At 38.2% G+C, this 15,738-nt stretch overlaps 1 protein-coding gene across 3 annotated transcripts in view; it reads left to right on the top strand.

The window, feature by feature from the left end:
- GPBP1L1 (GC-rich promoter binding protein 1 like 1) overlaps positions 1–15,738 on the top strand; it is a 34,624-nt gene that overhangs the window by 5,011 nt on the left and 13,875 nt on the right. For 2 of the 3 annotated variants that reach the window (XM_033000438.2, XM_042804096.1), the window contains exons 2-6: positions 2,591–2,649; positions 9,925–10,820; positions 11,877–11,991; positions 13,212–13,341; positions 13,688–13,971. In XM_033000438.2, coding sequence (XP_032856329.1) covers positions 11,932–11,991; positions 13,212–13,341; positions 13,688–13,971 — 474 coding nt within the window. In that variant the 5' untranslated portion in view covers positions 2,591–2,649; positions 9,925–10,820; positions 11,877–11,931. The remainder of the gene's footprint in view (positions 1–2,590; positions 2,650–9,924; positions 10,821–11,876; positions 11,992–13,211; positions 13,342–13,687; positions 13,972–15,738) is intronic. The other variant, XM_033000440.2, reaches the window with a different exon arrangement.

Raw genomic sequence — 15,738 nt, 5'->3', positions numbered from 1 at the left:
CATTGTAAATATAGTAATGAAGCGGTTTTTCCATTCTACTGAGGAGTGGTAGGTCTTCAGCTAAAAGTAGCTTGTTCAGTTTGTGATACTATCATACTTTGGGAAAGTTATGGGTGGGTAACAAGATCTGTAAAGAAGGTAACAAAGTCTGTAAAAAGGAGAACCTCTGAGTGAGGGTTGGGGAAAAAAAAAAAAACTGGATTGTTTGGCTCTAGAATTGTTTGTGCAACTTGTGTTTCATCAGACACCAGCAGGTGATCTATAAAGCAGCTTAAAAAAGTTACCTGCAGGTATAACTAGGAGCTTGCTCTGACATCCTGTCACTGCCTGCAAGCTGTCGTGCTTAGTAGGTGGGTCACATCAGTTTTCATCATCAGTGCTTTGAACTTAAAAGCTTGTAGCTTCAACAGTAAAAATGGAGTGTTGGGGGAAGGGAGTGTTTGTTTTTTGAAAACATGACTATATTTGATCCCAGAATATGTTGTTACATCCTTGACAGTGCTGGGATACAGGGTGGTCTGTGGAACTTCCCCACACACACTCTGCCCCCCACCCCCCACCCCCCCTCAAAAAAAACAAACAAAAAAACCCAAAACAAAGCAAAAAAAAAAAACACAAACAGAAAAGACCCAAACCTAAACCCACACCACACAAAAAAGCAGCCACCTGCTAAGATTGCCTTTCAGTCAGTCAGGGAATACTGAAGTATTGGTCTGGAAAAAAGATGTCTTAAAAGGTATCTGCAAAGAGAGGTTAGTCAGCTTGCCGTATCCATCATGAATAAAACAAGTAGTTACAGGTTGAAATTGCAGCAGAATATATTTGGGTTAGGCATTAGATATGGGGACAGGCTTTCAAGCCATAAGAATAACCAAAACAGATTGTAGAGATATACTGGAGAATGCCGATATGCTAATCTCTTTTGTTTTACAGCTCCCCAAAAAATACTCTAGTGGAGGTATGAATAGCTGCATAATGAATTCCAGTCTGCTGATAACAAACTCATTTCTCTGAAACTTTTTTAGATATTTTAGGATTAGTTTTTGGACACCTGGATCTCTGTATCCTGAAGATGTATAAATTGGTGGAGGGGGACATTGCTTAGTTTATTTTCAAAGACATCTGATGGGAGAGGGTAGAGCTAACATCTTTTAAATCACAGGAGAAGGGGATGAACTGTGCAACCTCTGAAGATTATTCCCCACCCCCAACATTTACCTAGTATTTCCTAGTTAATTGTAGGATACTAGGATAGGAGAATGACGTTGTTTAACTGTTGCCCTGCACAGTGTACCTGCAGAGTAACAGTATAATAATTCTCTGCAAGATCTAAAGATGAAGCTCAAACCAGTTGGACAACACCTTGTCTATAACTCCTTGTTTTACTTTATCTCTTAAGTGTTTTCCAGACTAGATCTTAGAGAGAGCTCCAGCAAAACACTGTGAACAACCAAAGTGGATCTATCTGCCAACTGCATCAGAACATCAGATTTAGGGATCACTTGTTCCTCTTTTTTTTTTTTTCTTTTTTTTTGTCCCGAAGCCTAGATCAAACAAATAGAATACTTATTATTTGTACCATTTATTTTATATGTATAGGACTCGTTTTAAGCTAAATTGTCTTCAGTGACTTTTCTGCATTGATGTTGAACGTACATCAACACTGATGTTCATTCTGATGATGATGAACACTGCAACTGGTTGCCCAGAGAAGTTGTGGTTGCACCTCCCTGGAAGTTCAAGCAACCTGGTCTAGTGTAAGGTGTCCCTGCCCATGGCAGGGGGGCTGGAACTAGATGGTGTTTAAGGTCCCTTCCAATCCAAACCATTCTGTGATTCTATGCTTGGTAATACGTTCTTAATTAGAGGAAGTGCTGAAAATTTTAAGCTAGTGGAACGAAAAACATAGCAAACAATGTAAACTTTACAAACAATAATGCAGGTGTTATACACATGCTGAAAAGTGCTGAGTGAATGTGTCTTTGTTGTGTCCTAGTCACAGACAAATAAGTATGGAATTTCTTCATATTTTCATGGTCTGGAAGTAAGGTGGTTTGGAGATAATCCAAGTGGAGGGAGGCACAGAGGAGGTCTGATTAGTCCCCCAGTCTTGGCCTATTGTCTTGGGTGGGCAATACCTTTAACTGTAATGTACTGCCCTTCCCGGTTTAAAGTACGGGTCTTATAGGGCTGGGAGAATTGTATCGAGGAGAAGCATTACTATAATGCTGTTTAGGAGAATGGTCTTTTATTTCTGAATGTCCTTCTCTGTTTATTTTGTTGACTCTCAACTCCCTTTCCTCTTTGCAAGTGACATGCCTTCTACTCTCTTATCCTTCATCTGGAATGCAGATCTGTACTTCCCTGTACTTGATTTATAGTCTCTCTCTTGCCTTGACACAAATATTTGATAAATAGTGTGGTTGCATTTGATGCTCTTCTCCAAAGGAAATATGTTTTTCTCAGCTCCAAATGGAATATATTTAAATGTAAATGTGCTATAGTAGTAATAGTAACCCTGGTAAAATACTGGGTTATAAAATACTCTTAGTGGGAAACACCCATCTTTTTTTTTTTTTTTTTTTTTAAGGTACTGGAGACTGCTTACTTCACTTCTGCCTAGGCTCTGTCTACATCTCTGGAAGACAGGTAGGTAGGAGTTACGTAGTATGAAGCAGGGATAAGTCAGTAATTACATATTTGCAATTCTTTCCTTATGATGAGGAACATTATCCTGGTGTATGCTACTGAGCAGTAGAAGCGACTGTTCATTAAGGCTTTGGGTAGACCATACAGATAGGCTCTTAATTGCTATTTCACTCATTCTGTCATGAGGTTTTGGGGAGGATGGTGGTACCTTTAAAGGCAGCCCTGACAAGGTGTTGTGCTTTGTAAGGTTCAGGGTAGAACAGAGCCTTGTCTTGACCTCAGATAGTTTCAAAAAGTCTGTGGATCAAAGTGCACTACAAAACAGATGTTTGATTTTGTTCTCTTCAAGAGCTAAAAAGACCTTTGGATTTGATTAAAATTAGCAGAATACCTTCTTGACACTTCTCCAGATTTAAAATACCTTATTTAATAAAATGCTAAAGCTGTTTGAAAGTTCAGAGCATTGTTCATATTTAAAGCCTAATACTATTTAAAATATGTTTCTTTGGTTTGTATCAGTAGTGTCAATAGATACACTTGTTTGAGGTGTATACAATCCTTGGAACCTTACTCCCTGCAGTAGGGCAGAGCAGTGAGCAGGCTTTAATATTTCAGGTAAATACCACAGTTCTCTAACATAAACAGTACTAATGACTGTTGAAGGGACATTGGAGGTAAGTGGAATCTTAAGTGGCACAGGAGAGAGGCATAAGGGATGACTATATTGCTAGTGGCTGTAGAGTATAAAGCATCCAGGAAAAATTGTTGGTAGGCATAATATCTAGAAGGTCTGTGCTGTCTCTATTCTGTGTTTAGAAGGAGTTGAACCTTTTAGATTTTACATGTTTAAAACGGTCCTATCTTGGTACTCACAGTAAACTCATCAAAACCCACTGGAACAGTTCAGTTGCAATGTGTCACACTTGCTGAAGTGAAGTTCAGAGCCTTATCTTACACAGGCTTCTGTACCGGTTCCCCAGATAGCGCCTTTTCCAAAATGTGCCTTGGGCGTTTGTGTTAAATACAGCTTGCTTCTTGAAGACAAGTTTCCTTGCTTTGTGTTCTGTGGTCTTCTCAGTGCACCTGATACTGACCCGGTAGTGATGTGTGGTAGCCTTGCTGGCAGAAATTTCAATCAGTTGGCACTGGAAGGGCAGGCATCAATCAATCAATAGCATTGCTAAAGGTGATGTTTTTATCAATGGTGTTTTCTTATTTGATGGAGAATATTTCCTACATCGCAGTTCTAGAAGTCACTTTTCTCTTTGATTTAGTTATGTTACTCTCGCGTGCCCTTGTATCTTAGATTGCTATTAAGAAAGAAAAAAATCCTCTCCTTACTCACTGCATTCTAGATGTCAGTATGTATTCACAAGACTAGGCTGTATGTGGTTGTGTGGGTGCGTATATTTGTTCCAGAAATTTTGAAGGAGGTAAGTCTCAGTGTGACCTTAGAGAAGTGGGAAGTGAGTAGGTAAACGGGCAGGTTGGTTGTGAAACAGTACTGTATGAGATGCCAGTGGGAGGACTGTCAATAGAGAAAAGGGGTCTGGGGTATAGATGTGTCTGTATGGACCTTTCTTAACCTATTTTCAGTTCATTAAAGTTAGTCATCTGGTTTGCAAAAGTGGTCAGATGCACAACAGTTAATATGATTTCCCCCCCTCCCCCCCAGCCTGTTATGCTGGAAAAAACTTTTGTATGGACAAGCTTCTGGCATGTTTTCATCTTGGAATATATAGATTTGCAGTGTTGTTTCTAGAACACAAAACAGTTTTGATGATTCTGCAAGATAGATTCATTTGCTTTAAACTTGAAAAACAAGGTGTTAATCTTTCAGTAATAGCTGGTTTTCACAAGAACTTTTAATATCTGTATCTGGGAATATTTTTGTTTGGTATACAATCAACATTTTAATCCATCATTTAGTGTTTTAGTGGGCTCATGTTTCCATAATTCTAGAAAATCTGATACGATGTTTTGTATTTTTAGATGTTAGATTTTTTTTTTCAGCAGCTAGGTACAATTTAAACAATATTTTCCACAGTATTTTTAATTAATAGAACTGTCCTTTATATTTGAGTAACCATTTTGGGGGGTTCTAGCTGTGTGACACGATGGAAAGAAACAAGCAGTGATGGCAGATCTGTATTATAGTTACTCTGGTGCGTAATACCGAAGGTGTGTGAGCACTACCAGTTGTACGTGCCATTCTGGAACATCTACATTTGTCCTCTCAATAGGTAGCCATATTTCAGTCATGTAGACAGACTGAAGGTGTGTCTAGACAATTGTATTAATGGAATCTGAAAGCAAAATGAAAGTGAGTTTGTTTTGTTTTGTAGATACTTTATGTAGGTGAACACAAATGAACGATCTCAACTTGAAAAGATGTAGCTCACCAGTTGTTATGACAACTATTGAACCGGTAATGCTGCACTTGCATCTTTTATAGTAAGGCCTAATAATGCGTGTGAGGTTGAAGCAAAATTTATAATTACATTATTTTAAAAGGGCTCTGCACCAAAATATGATTATCTTATTCATTGAAACATTTCTAATAATAGTAACACCAAGCCATGTTCTGCTTTTTTGGAAAACAGGTTAATGAAATTTCACATGTGCCTTTTTGATATCTTTAAGGAAATCGATAGCATGCTTTTGATGACTCCAAGGTTGGGCTCTAGGCTGTGATTCCCTATTTCTATGAATGTGTTGGATGAATCAAAAGTTGTTAGAAAGAGAGCATATTTTAGTGAATGCACATGGTATTCATTCTTTACCATAAATTAACATACACCTATTAAATTGCAGTCTACTCTGAAGAGTAGCTAAGTGGAAAGGTCTGTTGTGTATGCTTAGGCCTATCTGCTTGATTAAATAACTTTAAAAAGGCTGCACAAAAAGAGAACTGATGAGGGAAGTAAATTCTGTTCTGCTTTATGCATCCATTAAATTGTTCACTAATTTTTCTGAATGCTTTTGCAACCCAGCTGACATCTGATCTTTAGGAATATTACTGAAATCCCAAATGACTTCGCCAGTTAGAAAAACAAATCTTTACTTTTTTTTAAGTAAACATGTTCTATTTAGAGTAATACATAGAAATGCAGTGAAGTGAACTGAAATTGTGGCAGGGATGGACAGATGTCCTTGTGACCTTTTACAGCTGCTATTAGCTGAATTGATAAACGTATAATGAAGGGTAAAAGTTTACTTTTATGCTGGTTTTCCACTAGAGGCTCCATGTCTTTGTGATTTGCTGTTGCAGGAGAGGAGAAAGGGAATTAGCGGCTGTAATTAGTAAGATTCTAGGTAGACAGCAGGGTTGAAGGGACCTGAGGAGGTTTGCAGGGTACAATGAAGCAGAAAAACATCCAGTAAAATGTGTTCATTTCAGAAACGTGCACTGCGGTATGTAATGTGAGCAAAGGGTAGAAGCCCAGGTTCCAGGTGTTCCCAGGGAGGTGGTATGCTAGAACGGTGCGGCGTGGCCGGCGATCTTCTAACTCAGGGCAGATTTTGCTTCCCATTGGGCTTTTGCTGTTTTGTAGGCCAAGGCAAGGGATGGAAGGGGAAGTAATAGGAAAAATGCACTGCTGATAAGGCTAATCTATGTGCCTTCTCAGGATTTTTGAACCATTTGCTGCATTTCCAGTGAGTAATTTCATAGCTTGATGGCTTTATCTTTAGCTTGTCTCTTTAGTCTTATGTTCTGGTCAGTGTAGGTCTTTACATGTTGAATACCTCCTTGGCTCCTACTGTCAGGTACATCTAGAAAGCTCAGCTTGAGGATCAAAGCTTTAGAAACTCTCTGGTTTAGAGATTAAGTCTGTTCCAAGTCTATATTAAGAGTAGAAATTAAAGTTAAAAGAAGGATTAAAACAACTGGGCAACTGCATTCAACTAACACAGCAAGAACACTATGAATGGGGGTTTTGTCCTGAACTACGTACATTTCCTTACTGTGGCCTGGGCCTCTTCTTTAAATTGAATAAGCTTTTATGTTCCTTCCATTTTCACGTCAATTTTTTTAATATTTGTTTAGACAAACACACAATGGAATCTAGTAACATAAAAGAGCATCTGAGAATTTAAACTTGACTCAGCAGTAAATATCACTTCTTCTACCTGCATGTTAAATGACATGGTAAAGGATATTTAGATATGAAACATACACACTTACCAAGGGAAAAAAGTACTTTTGTAACAACCAAAACTAAAAAAAAAGAGGTTGCTATGAAATAGCAGCTAAAACATTTTTAATGCAACATGTAAAAATTGTTAATTGAAATTTTTTTAAAAAAAGCTTTATTAGAACTGTTAGCCCAAGTGCGAATACAGAGTTTAATTTTTTATGTACTTGTATTACTTTCCAAAGACAAGTTTTGATCAGTGAAAGAATATTTTGGAGTAGTTTTCTGTCAACTTTTTTTTTTTCCCACCAAAGCTCATTAATGCAGATTTCATTGATCTGAAAGGAGGTATACCTTTATAAAATAGTTAATTTAGTGATATTATTATTTTCTCTTTTTCTGATTTGTATTTCCAGAAATAATTAAAATGAACTCATTTAAAAAGAGAGAGAATTAATTAAATTTGCATTGGTGAGCACTTTTGTTTGCTTTTTTTCCTGGAATTGGGAGTGGCTACTGGGGATGATCTTTGTCCTTGCTGTTTTCCATAGTGAAGCAGAGACTAGTTCAACTGAACTGTAAATGCAGTATGAGAAGAATTGAGAACTTTGCCTTCAGGGAATGTGTGAGTGTTTTTTTCACACATGTGTTCATGTGCATAACCAGAGAAAAGTAGACCGCACCTGTACTTTGAGGAATCTCTTTGCTCTATTAATTTTTGAGTAGTTGGCAAAGGTCATTTCAATTCTATGTAGTAGTTTAAAAAAAAAAAAGGGGGGGGGGAGGGCAACAAAAAAACCTCTATGTTAGATACTAGGAAGAAAGGTTAAAAAATGCATTATTTTGCCACTGTATAAATTGGTAGTGCTCCCAGACCTTGAACAGTTTATGCAGTTTTGGCAATGTTACATTTAAAAGATATGGTAAAAGCTAGTAAGGATGATTAGAGAAGTTCAGAAAGCTTCCACAAATAGTCTGGCTTAGTTTGGAAGGGAGATGACTTTATGAATACATGTATCACATATAAAATCATGAGTATCATGAAAACCTGAATAGAATGTGGTTGGGTACTTTGGTAGCACAAGAAAACATCCAATTGAATTGAGGCTGACATTTTTATAGCCACAAATTGACTTTTACACAAAGCACAAGCAAACTCTGTCCCTTCTCATTTGGGAGGCAAAAATGTATAAATGTGTCTGGAAACAAAACAATATATTTACATAGGAGCACTGACTGGTAATAAACTGTAATACAGACTTTGGCTTAAAAGTCCAAGAAAGTTTCCTGTGAGCCCTGGTTGGAGTTTTGCAAAGAGTTTCACCTTGGTTTTGATTGTGCTGAAATATAAAAAGATGTCTTGCAGCAGCACAGGTTTTGCAAACTGTTGATGAGCTTTCCTTTTCCATTTCCTTTTCTAAAGGTACTGGGAAAATTTTCAATGAAGTGGAACCTGGGTATTGTACTTATGTGGTGGTTTTTATTTTGTTGTTGTGTGCTCAGAGCTAGTTCCTACTTCAGAACTGTAATTCTGTGATGTCCATTTATTTAGATACCCTTACATTCCGAAAAGAGTTCTGTGTGGGCTTTGTTCTGTTTAGGTCCATTTTTCACACTGCTGTGAATCATTCTCCAGGTTCATTAAATCAACTTCTTAAATCATATTACTTCTGTCAATAGTTTGACATGGCTTAATTGCTATACAGTTTGTTCGGAAAAGTGTATTTATTTAGAAGGTAATGAATCTTGTTTAAATACAGTCAGCTGCATTGCCTTTGTCCCTGTTCTATCTTCAACTTCCTACTCAAATGCTTGGTAGCAGCCTCCGAAGGTTGCATCTAAAGGAGTTCTGTACCTGTGTGGAGTTCAGTGTGAGAAGACTCTACTGGCTGGAGCAGATGTTCCAGCATGTCCCTATACACACTGAAAAATTACCCTTTAATATAAAACCAGGTCTTGATAGGTTAGAACTTTTGTTGTTTGCAGTGTGTGATGCTTAATAGCTTGTGATACAGGGTGGGGTGCTCAGGAAGACCCCAGGTCAATATTGTGTATGTCCATGTTCACTCTGGTTTTGCCTCATCTTGGTTTGTAGGAGTTGTGAGGCTGCTTGTTGCTGTTCTACCTCCAGAAATGGGATCATGTCTCACAGTCTAGGTGCAAAAACATTTCCCTCTTTTCAAACTGCTCTACACAATGATAACATCTAGTTCCAGAAAGAAAAAAATGCTATGAAAATTAGGGGGTTTATTAAAGGAGATGACCCAGAGAATAAAAAGATGGTAATTCTTTTACTATCCCACATGTGTTTATTTTGAGCCTATTTCAAAACTGTCTTAAACCTAAAAAAAAGAAAAACAAAAAATCCACATGCTTCACATAGTAAAGAATGGCATAATAAGTGCAACAAAAGCAAGAACTGATCAACTAATGGAACTGTATCCAAACAAGGAGAACAAAGTCAAATGTAAAGACATAATAAGACTTGCCTAAAGGGATCCTGAAAAACAGCTGATGGTATCAAAACAGTAATGAAATTTTTCAGATGTTTCAAGAGCAGTAAACCTATCTGTTTGCTTATGGTTGGGTAAGATGGTTCAAGGAGAGAGACCATAGCAGAAAAACTCAATTGTTTTTTTATTGCCGGTATTTTCTGTGGAGGAGTTAATGGAATACTGGATGTATTGTTACCGTGAGTCCCTTGGGAGTGGAGTCTGGCTGTATTGGAGCAAGTGAACAATGATGTTGGCGCATCGAGATGAGGCATGGGGAATGGCCAAGCCTACCTGTGGCCTAGAGTCTCCTCATTATTTGAGCAGCAGGTTTTTAAATTGCTATGAATTGTGGAATCCCTTTCATCAGCTGCATGCTGTTTCTCCCCTCTTCCCTTTATTCTGATTCAGCTTGTTTGTATTGCCCTTTTGTAAACTAAATCTGGGAAGTAATCATTTAAAAGCAAAAATGCCCTTTTCAGGGACCTTGTTCTTAATTAGATTATTCAGTTTTTGTTTTGATAAGAGATTGACTAGTTTTTGGCACTTGTACTGTAGTTGCTCAGTTCCTCCTTCTGTTCTTCTTAGTCATCCTTTGTCATGTTTATTGCCACTTGTATTGATGAGGTTTTGTTTGTTTTTTATAGTGACTACAGTTCCCATCTCACCTCTTTTGATGGAAGAGGACTATGACCAAGAAGTGAAGTCTCCACTGTAGAACAAGAAGCTCTTGTGGAATAATTTGTGTCCCTTTAAAAGCAGCATCCAGTCTACAAAAAATAGAATAGAAGAGATTATTTTTGGACCTGGCATTTTTTTTGTTCATGTGATCTATGTTTCAGCATGTAAATGGTGAAAAACGGGGAGATAAACATTTGTGCCTGCTTTTGAGCTTTATATCAAGTAGTGCTTAGCTCTGTGGAGCATTAACCAAGTTACACATAGACCAGAGTATATCCTAACATTCATTTTTTTAAATTACTATACCTTTTTTTAGCAGATGTATGTGATAAAAATGAAGTTTATATTTTAAGAGCACTTGGGCAGATGCTTCTTGTTTAGATCTTAGCATTTGGGGCAAACATTTTTATGTAACATCGTCCTTTTTCCAGAGTGTTCAGGTTGATCTGCTGCAGATCATGAATTATCCAGCAGACTTGAGTGTATCTGTTCAGTATTAACCATGGTGTTGCTCTGAATGTTGTCATGCAGACTTGACAAACCGTTTTGTAATGTAAAGGCTGACTTCTGTACTACCACGACCAGAGGAAATTTAATGAGGTGAACGTGGTCGTGGCTTTTTTTAGATATAAATTACCTTCTTAGGTTTTTTTTTTTTTGTAGTGAGAGTACAAAGAGAGGTTAAAATGAGCAGCTGAGGGGGTGAAGAGCACAGTTGGCACAAAGTGCGGCCTCTTGTGCTCAGCTTTGAGACGCACTATTGCCTCAAGGCTGGCCTTACAGCATACTGGAGAAGGAAGGAACCCGAAGGTCAGTGAAGCACAGAAACTGAGGACATTGGACTACAGAGGCCGTACTCAGGGTAAGTGATCATATATACATTTTTCTTTGCTTATCCAATGTTCACTTGTTCATAAGTAAATTAAACTTGAAAAATAAAGCAAAATGGTGAACTGAAGAACCTTCCACAAAAAGGCAGAATTCAGTCATATGGAGCAATGGGCCTCTTCTTTAAATTGAATAAGCTTTTATGTTCCTTCCATTTTCACATCAGTGTTTTTAATATTTGTTTAGACAAACACACAATGGAATCTGATAACATAAAAGAACATCTGAGAATTTAAAATTGTTTGACTCAGCAGTAAATATCACTTCTTCCACCTGCATGTTAAATGACATGGTAAAAGATATCTAAATATCCTTTACCGTGTCAATTGGTGACATGTTGGAAAGAACAGTTCTGTTTCAGATTCCTCAGTGAGATGCCTCAGCTGGTTCTTCAGTTGAACTTCCATTAAGTTCCTTCAACCAGTTTGTGTTCTGTTCCTAACCATTTGGTTTTTTAGCTGTAAAAACAGTTTCGGCATAGGATATTCTCTGGTGTATGGAAGTTGGTGGATCTGGATACAATTTTAAGTTGAGGGTACAGGAGCTGGCGTACCGTTGTCTTTCAGGTCTCTGATCTGCTCTCAGTGTCTCTTAACATCATCACTGGTTTGATCATATTTGATTTATAGCCTCTGGAATAAAACATGCAACGATCACCCCTTTGTAGGCTGAGACAATGAGCAATGAAGGCATGTACCCCAAATTCTGTCATGTCTTGATTATATGCATCTGTGTATTGTATGGCTTTTGAATGCTCTCTGTTCTGTTTTTCTTCCCACCTCCACGCCCATCTTATCATGAATTTCACGGGTGTGATAATTGTAAACAGGAAGTAATTGGGAATTTTAAGTTCTTACGTGTTGCAGTCAGAGGAACAAAGTCAGCAGGGAAGAAAAATGCTCAAGTGTAATATGAAAAACTACAGCAATTTTCCCCTCCTATTCATATAGGCCAAGCTTTTGGAAATAAATTGTATTATTATTTCCGTTTGGAAAAGATTACAGTCAGGGAATGTTCTTTTCATTTACAGATCCTGGCCATGAGGTTTGATGCCTCATTTTATTGAAGGGAGACACTGGACCTAAATGGCGCAGCATGACTTTGTTCCTGCCTGGCTTAACTTCTCAACGCCACAGTCAACCAAGGTAATGGTAATAGATACTACCTCCTGTTACAGCTATGACAATAAAAAGCAAAAAATTGCCCCAGTGTTTTGTTGAACTTAAAATGTTTAATTTTAATTTCTTCTGTGTTTTTTAAGAAGGCTTTTGGAAACTTACTAAGGTGAAAATAATTTTTGTTGTCTTTTTTTCAACAAACGTATTGTTTTTATTTCAGAGGAAGAACAGTCTTTGCGTTCAGACATGGAAGTAGTTCAGTGTCTTTGTGTTGAGGCTTGTGTGAGATCCCAAGTAGAAAATCATTAAAGAAGTGTCCCTAAATCTGTGGTGGTCAGGACCTGAGCTGCCACTTCTTTACAATACATGATATAATTTGGGTTTGATTTAAGAAAATAATCTGACCCTTGCTGAGTAGCAGATTGTTAATAAACCCTTGAGCTTTAACTCTAAACTCAGAAGCACTCATTAGTTTTTTGCAATCTTAAAGTGAGGGTAGTTTCCCTGTCACCTTTTCTCTAAAGGTGGTTCCAGAAGCAGCTTAGGTTGACCGAGGAAGTCTGTTTTAGGACTTGTGCATGGTGATGGAGAAAAACATTTTAGTAGCAAACCAGATCGTGATGGACAACACAGATGAACAAAAAAGAATACAACTTTCACCTCCATGCCTAAATGTGAGGAGACAAAAGTAATTTCAGGATATTTGATGCACTTGAACCAAACCTCAGATTTTTTTTTTTAAGAATGAGAGAAAGTGAAGAGTAAAAGATGCTTTAGAATCTTAATGCTAGAAGCATTAATGTTTTCTACAGCTTCATAGTTGTTTCAGTCCAAAAGTGCTTTAACTTACTTGAGTATCTGTGAATTTTAGTCAGACTGATTGGACTTTCCATTATTGGCTGCTCTTCTGACTTTAGAGGGAGTGAATGAATGAACACCTGTGTATCGTAGAATTTCTTAAATGAATTTTGCAGTAAGTATGTGTTTGCAAAGACTTCTGGTAATACTAGTGTGTTAGGTTCTCTGATTCTCTGTAAGATACATGGATTTGTGTGCCATTCTGATCAGGTTCACATGACTGTTGATGTCACTGGCTAAGCAATGCAGATATGGGTGCTGTATTGAAAACTAGTACAGGAATGGGGTTTGGGGATTTTTTTCTGTTAGCAAAATGTCACTGTTGAACTGGCAGGCTTAGGGAGTGCCCTAATGAATGCTTCATTACCATCACTTTTTACTTTCTGCAGTCCCCTGCAGCCACCTTTGAGAAACATGGAGAGCATCTTCCACGGGGAGAGGGCCGCTTTGGGGTGAGCCGTAGGAGACACAACTCTTCTGATGGATTTTTCAATAACGGGCCCCTCCGAACTGCAGGAGGTGAGTAGGAAGGATCAGGATGCAGCCTGAGAGCAAACATTTTGGAATGTTCTGTAGAATATAAACAACATTTTTCCAAAACTACCTTTTCAAAACATCCTGTAAGAAACTTGTGCTATTCTCTTCTCCCATGCCATGTGCTCAGGCCTTAAGGGGTTTCTGTGGTAGCTCTATGTGCATTGTGTAGTTTGGTTTGTTTTCTGATATAATCACACAGTAGCTTAATAAGTTTGGCCTAGTAGTTACTAGTGAACACTGACTTATCAGGCTGTTTTTCTTGTTATTTCCAGTATTCTGCATGCTGTGTTTACTTTTTTTATTTGCATGTTTATCTCCTTTTGTTTAGACTGCTGGCATCAGCCATCCCTTCTCCGCCATGATTCTGTAGATTCTGGTGTTTCTAAAGGAGCTCATGTTGGGCTTTCTGGCAGTCAGCCTGGCTGGCATGGTCCCTCACGGGGCCATGATGGTGTGAACCAGCGCGGTGGAGGAGGAACTGGAGTTCATCGCCACTGGAATGGCAACTTCCATTCTCGGAAAAGTTCCGCCTTTCAAGAAAAGCTGCCTGTTGAATCCAGGGAAGAGAAGAAGGAAGATAAAGAACAGTTGCAATTTGAGGAAGAAGACTTTGTAAGTGTGTAGCTTCTCACTAGAAGTGGCGGCTGTGAGAAGTGGGTTTTCAGATCTCATTTTAATTATTATTGATAGGTGGCGAGGATCTAGAGTTGCATTCCATTCCATGTTTGAGATCACAACAGATTTAACAAAATTATTCCAGTGCTGACAGGATGCTAAATGGTACCCAGAGTCCTCAGGATTTGACAACCCATTGGGTTATGGGTTTTGGCACATTACTGTATTTTGCCAAATGGTCATTATGACCTGAAGGCAGCATTGTAACGCACAAGCCAGATCTACAGTGAAACCCATAAGGTGGCACTTTGGTCAGCTACAGGAGGAATAGTTGTATTGACTTTGTGGATTTACTTACAAAGCCTGTTTGTTTTTTTCTCCAAAGTACATGTACTCATCTTATCTTCAGTCTGCCTGCTGTTCCTGTCTCCTGCATTCTGGTACATGTTGGTGTTTGTGATAATCTTCTCAAGCCTGTTCATGACATGTTCTCAGACCTTTGCAACCATCTGTCTTGAATCTTCTGGAATAGTATTTTGTTATCAGATATGTTTTCCTATTTCTTCGTTAATCTGGGGATTGGGGTTTCTTTGAGCTATTTTTTCCATCAGCATCTCCAGTAGATCAACTTCTTACCATGAATTCTGATTCAAGTGTTAATATCTGTATGATAGTCTCTTACATTCTGGTTCTGTTTTTACTGGAATATCTTTAGTTTTCCAGACTTTACTAGTTAGTACTTGGATTTATGGCGTTAATCCCTCCCATGCGCAGTCCTTAATGCTGATGCTCTGAGATACGTGCACTTTTTCTGCTTCCTCTTTCCAATTCAATTTTTTTTCTATCCCATCACCTGATGAGGATTTTGTTATCAGACCATGTATTTTGCTTTTTGTATCTTGTTTCTTGCTCCTCTAGGCTCTTCTTCAGCAGTGTAACAAGATCACTATCATCTGTAAGGTTTTGGTAACTCAGACCCTTCACCTAATGCATTTCCTCTGACTTCATCTTCAGTGCTAAAGCCATTGCTGCCGCCAGTAATGAGAGTTTCTGCTGATAGTGTACACACTTGGTTGTATCATCTCAAGCTTTTTGCTGTTATTCAGCTTTTCTCTCTGAAAGGCCGTTTACATCTGAAATTACTGTGGCAGTTTGATGGCACTGCTTTTATTCATGAGGTTAGGAGTTGTATTGAAATACATGAATGCCTACAGCTGCTTCAGGCCAAAATCTAGTCTACACTTAAATTTCCCCAGGAGCCAGTTTGATTTAAGATGCTGGGGTTTTTTTTCAGTGAAGTGCCTGGGAAATGATTGCATGTTCTTGAGCTGCTTATGCTGGGAGTAGTAGCCTGCATCATGGTGGTTAACACCTGAAGAGCAGTAATAAAGCTTACGTGTAGATACCTGTTAATCTGATTTCTCAGAAATACTGTAATTCAGGATTTCTATAAGCTTGTTCTTTAGACTGTCAAAAGCCTGTTGAAACAGAAAATTATTGTAACGATTGCGACTGTGAACTATTGTAGTCTATCTTGGTCTAAATTTTTCTTCCATGTACTTCTTCATTCTCTTCTTCAGTGCCCTTTACCCAGCTACATGGCTGTTTCTTCTGTAATTACTTCCCCCAATTTTTTTTTAAGATGATTATACCACACACTGTCTAGTAGCAAGCTTTGCTAAGTAACTCCTGTGTTGTCATTGCCATAGGGGTGAAACTAATGTATACTGTGGTTAAGTATGTAGCTGTTAAGCTTATGTGGCT

Source organism: Tyto alba, unplaced genomic scaffold (assembly GCF_018691265.1).
Source record: "Tyto alba isolate M040663 unplaced genomic scaffold, T.alba_DEE_v4.0 Super-Scaffold_1000006, whole genome shotgun sequence".
Taxonomy (NCBI): Eukaryota; Metazoa; Chordata; class Aves; order Strigiformes; family Tytonidae; genus Tyto; species Tyto alba.
The sequence above is the reverse complement of the archived record's forward strand: the minus strand, read 5'-3'. Positions and strand labels throughout refer to the sequence as shown.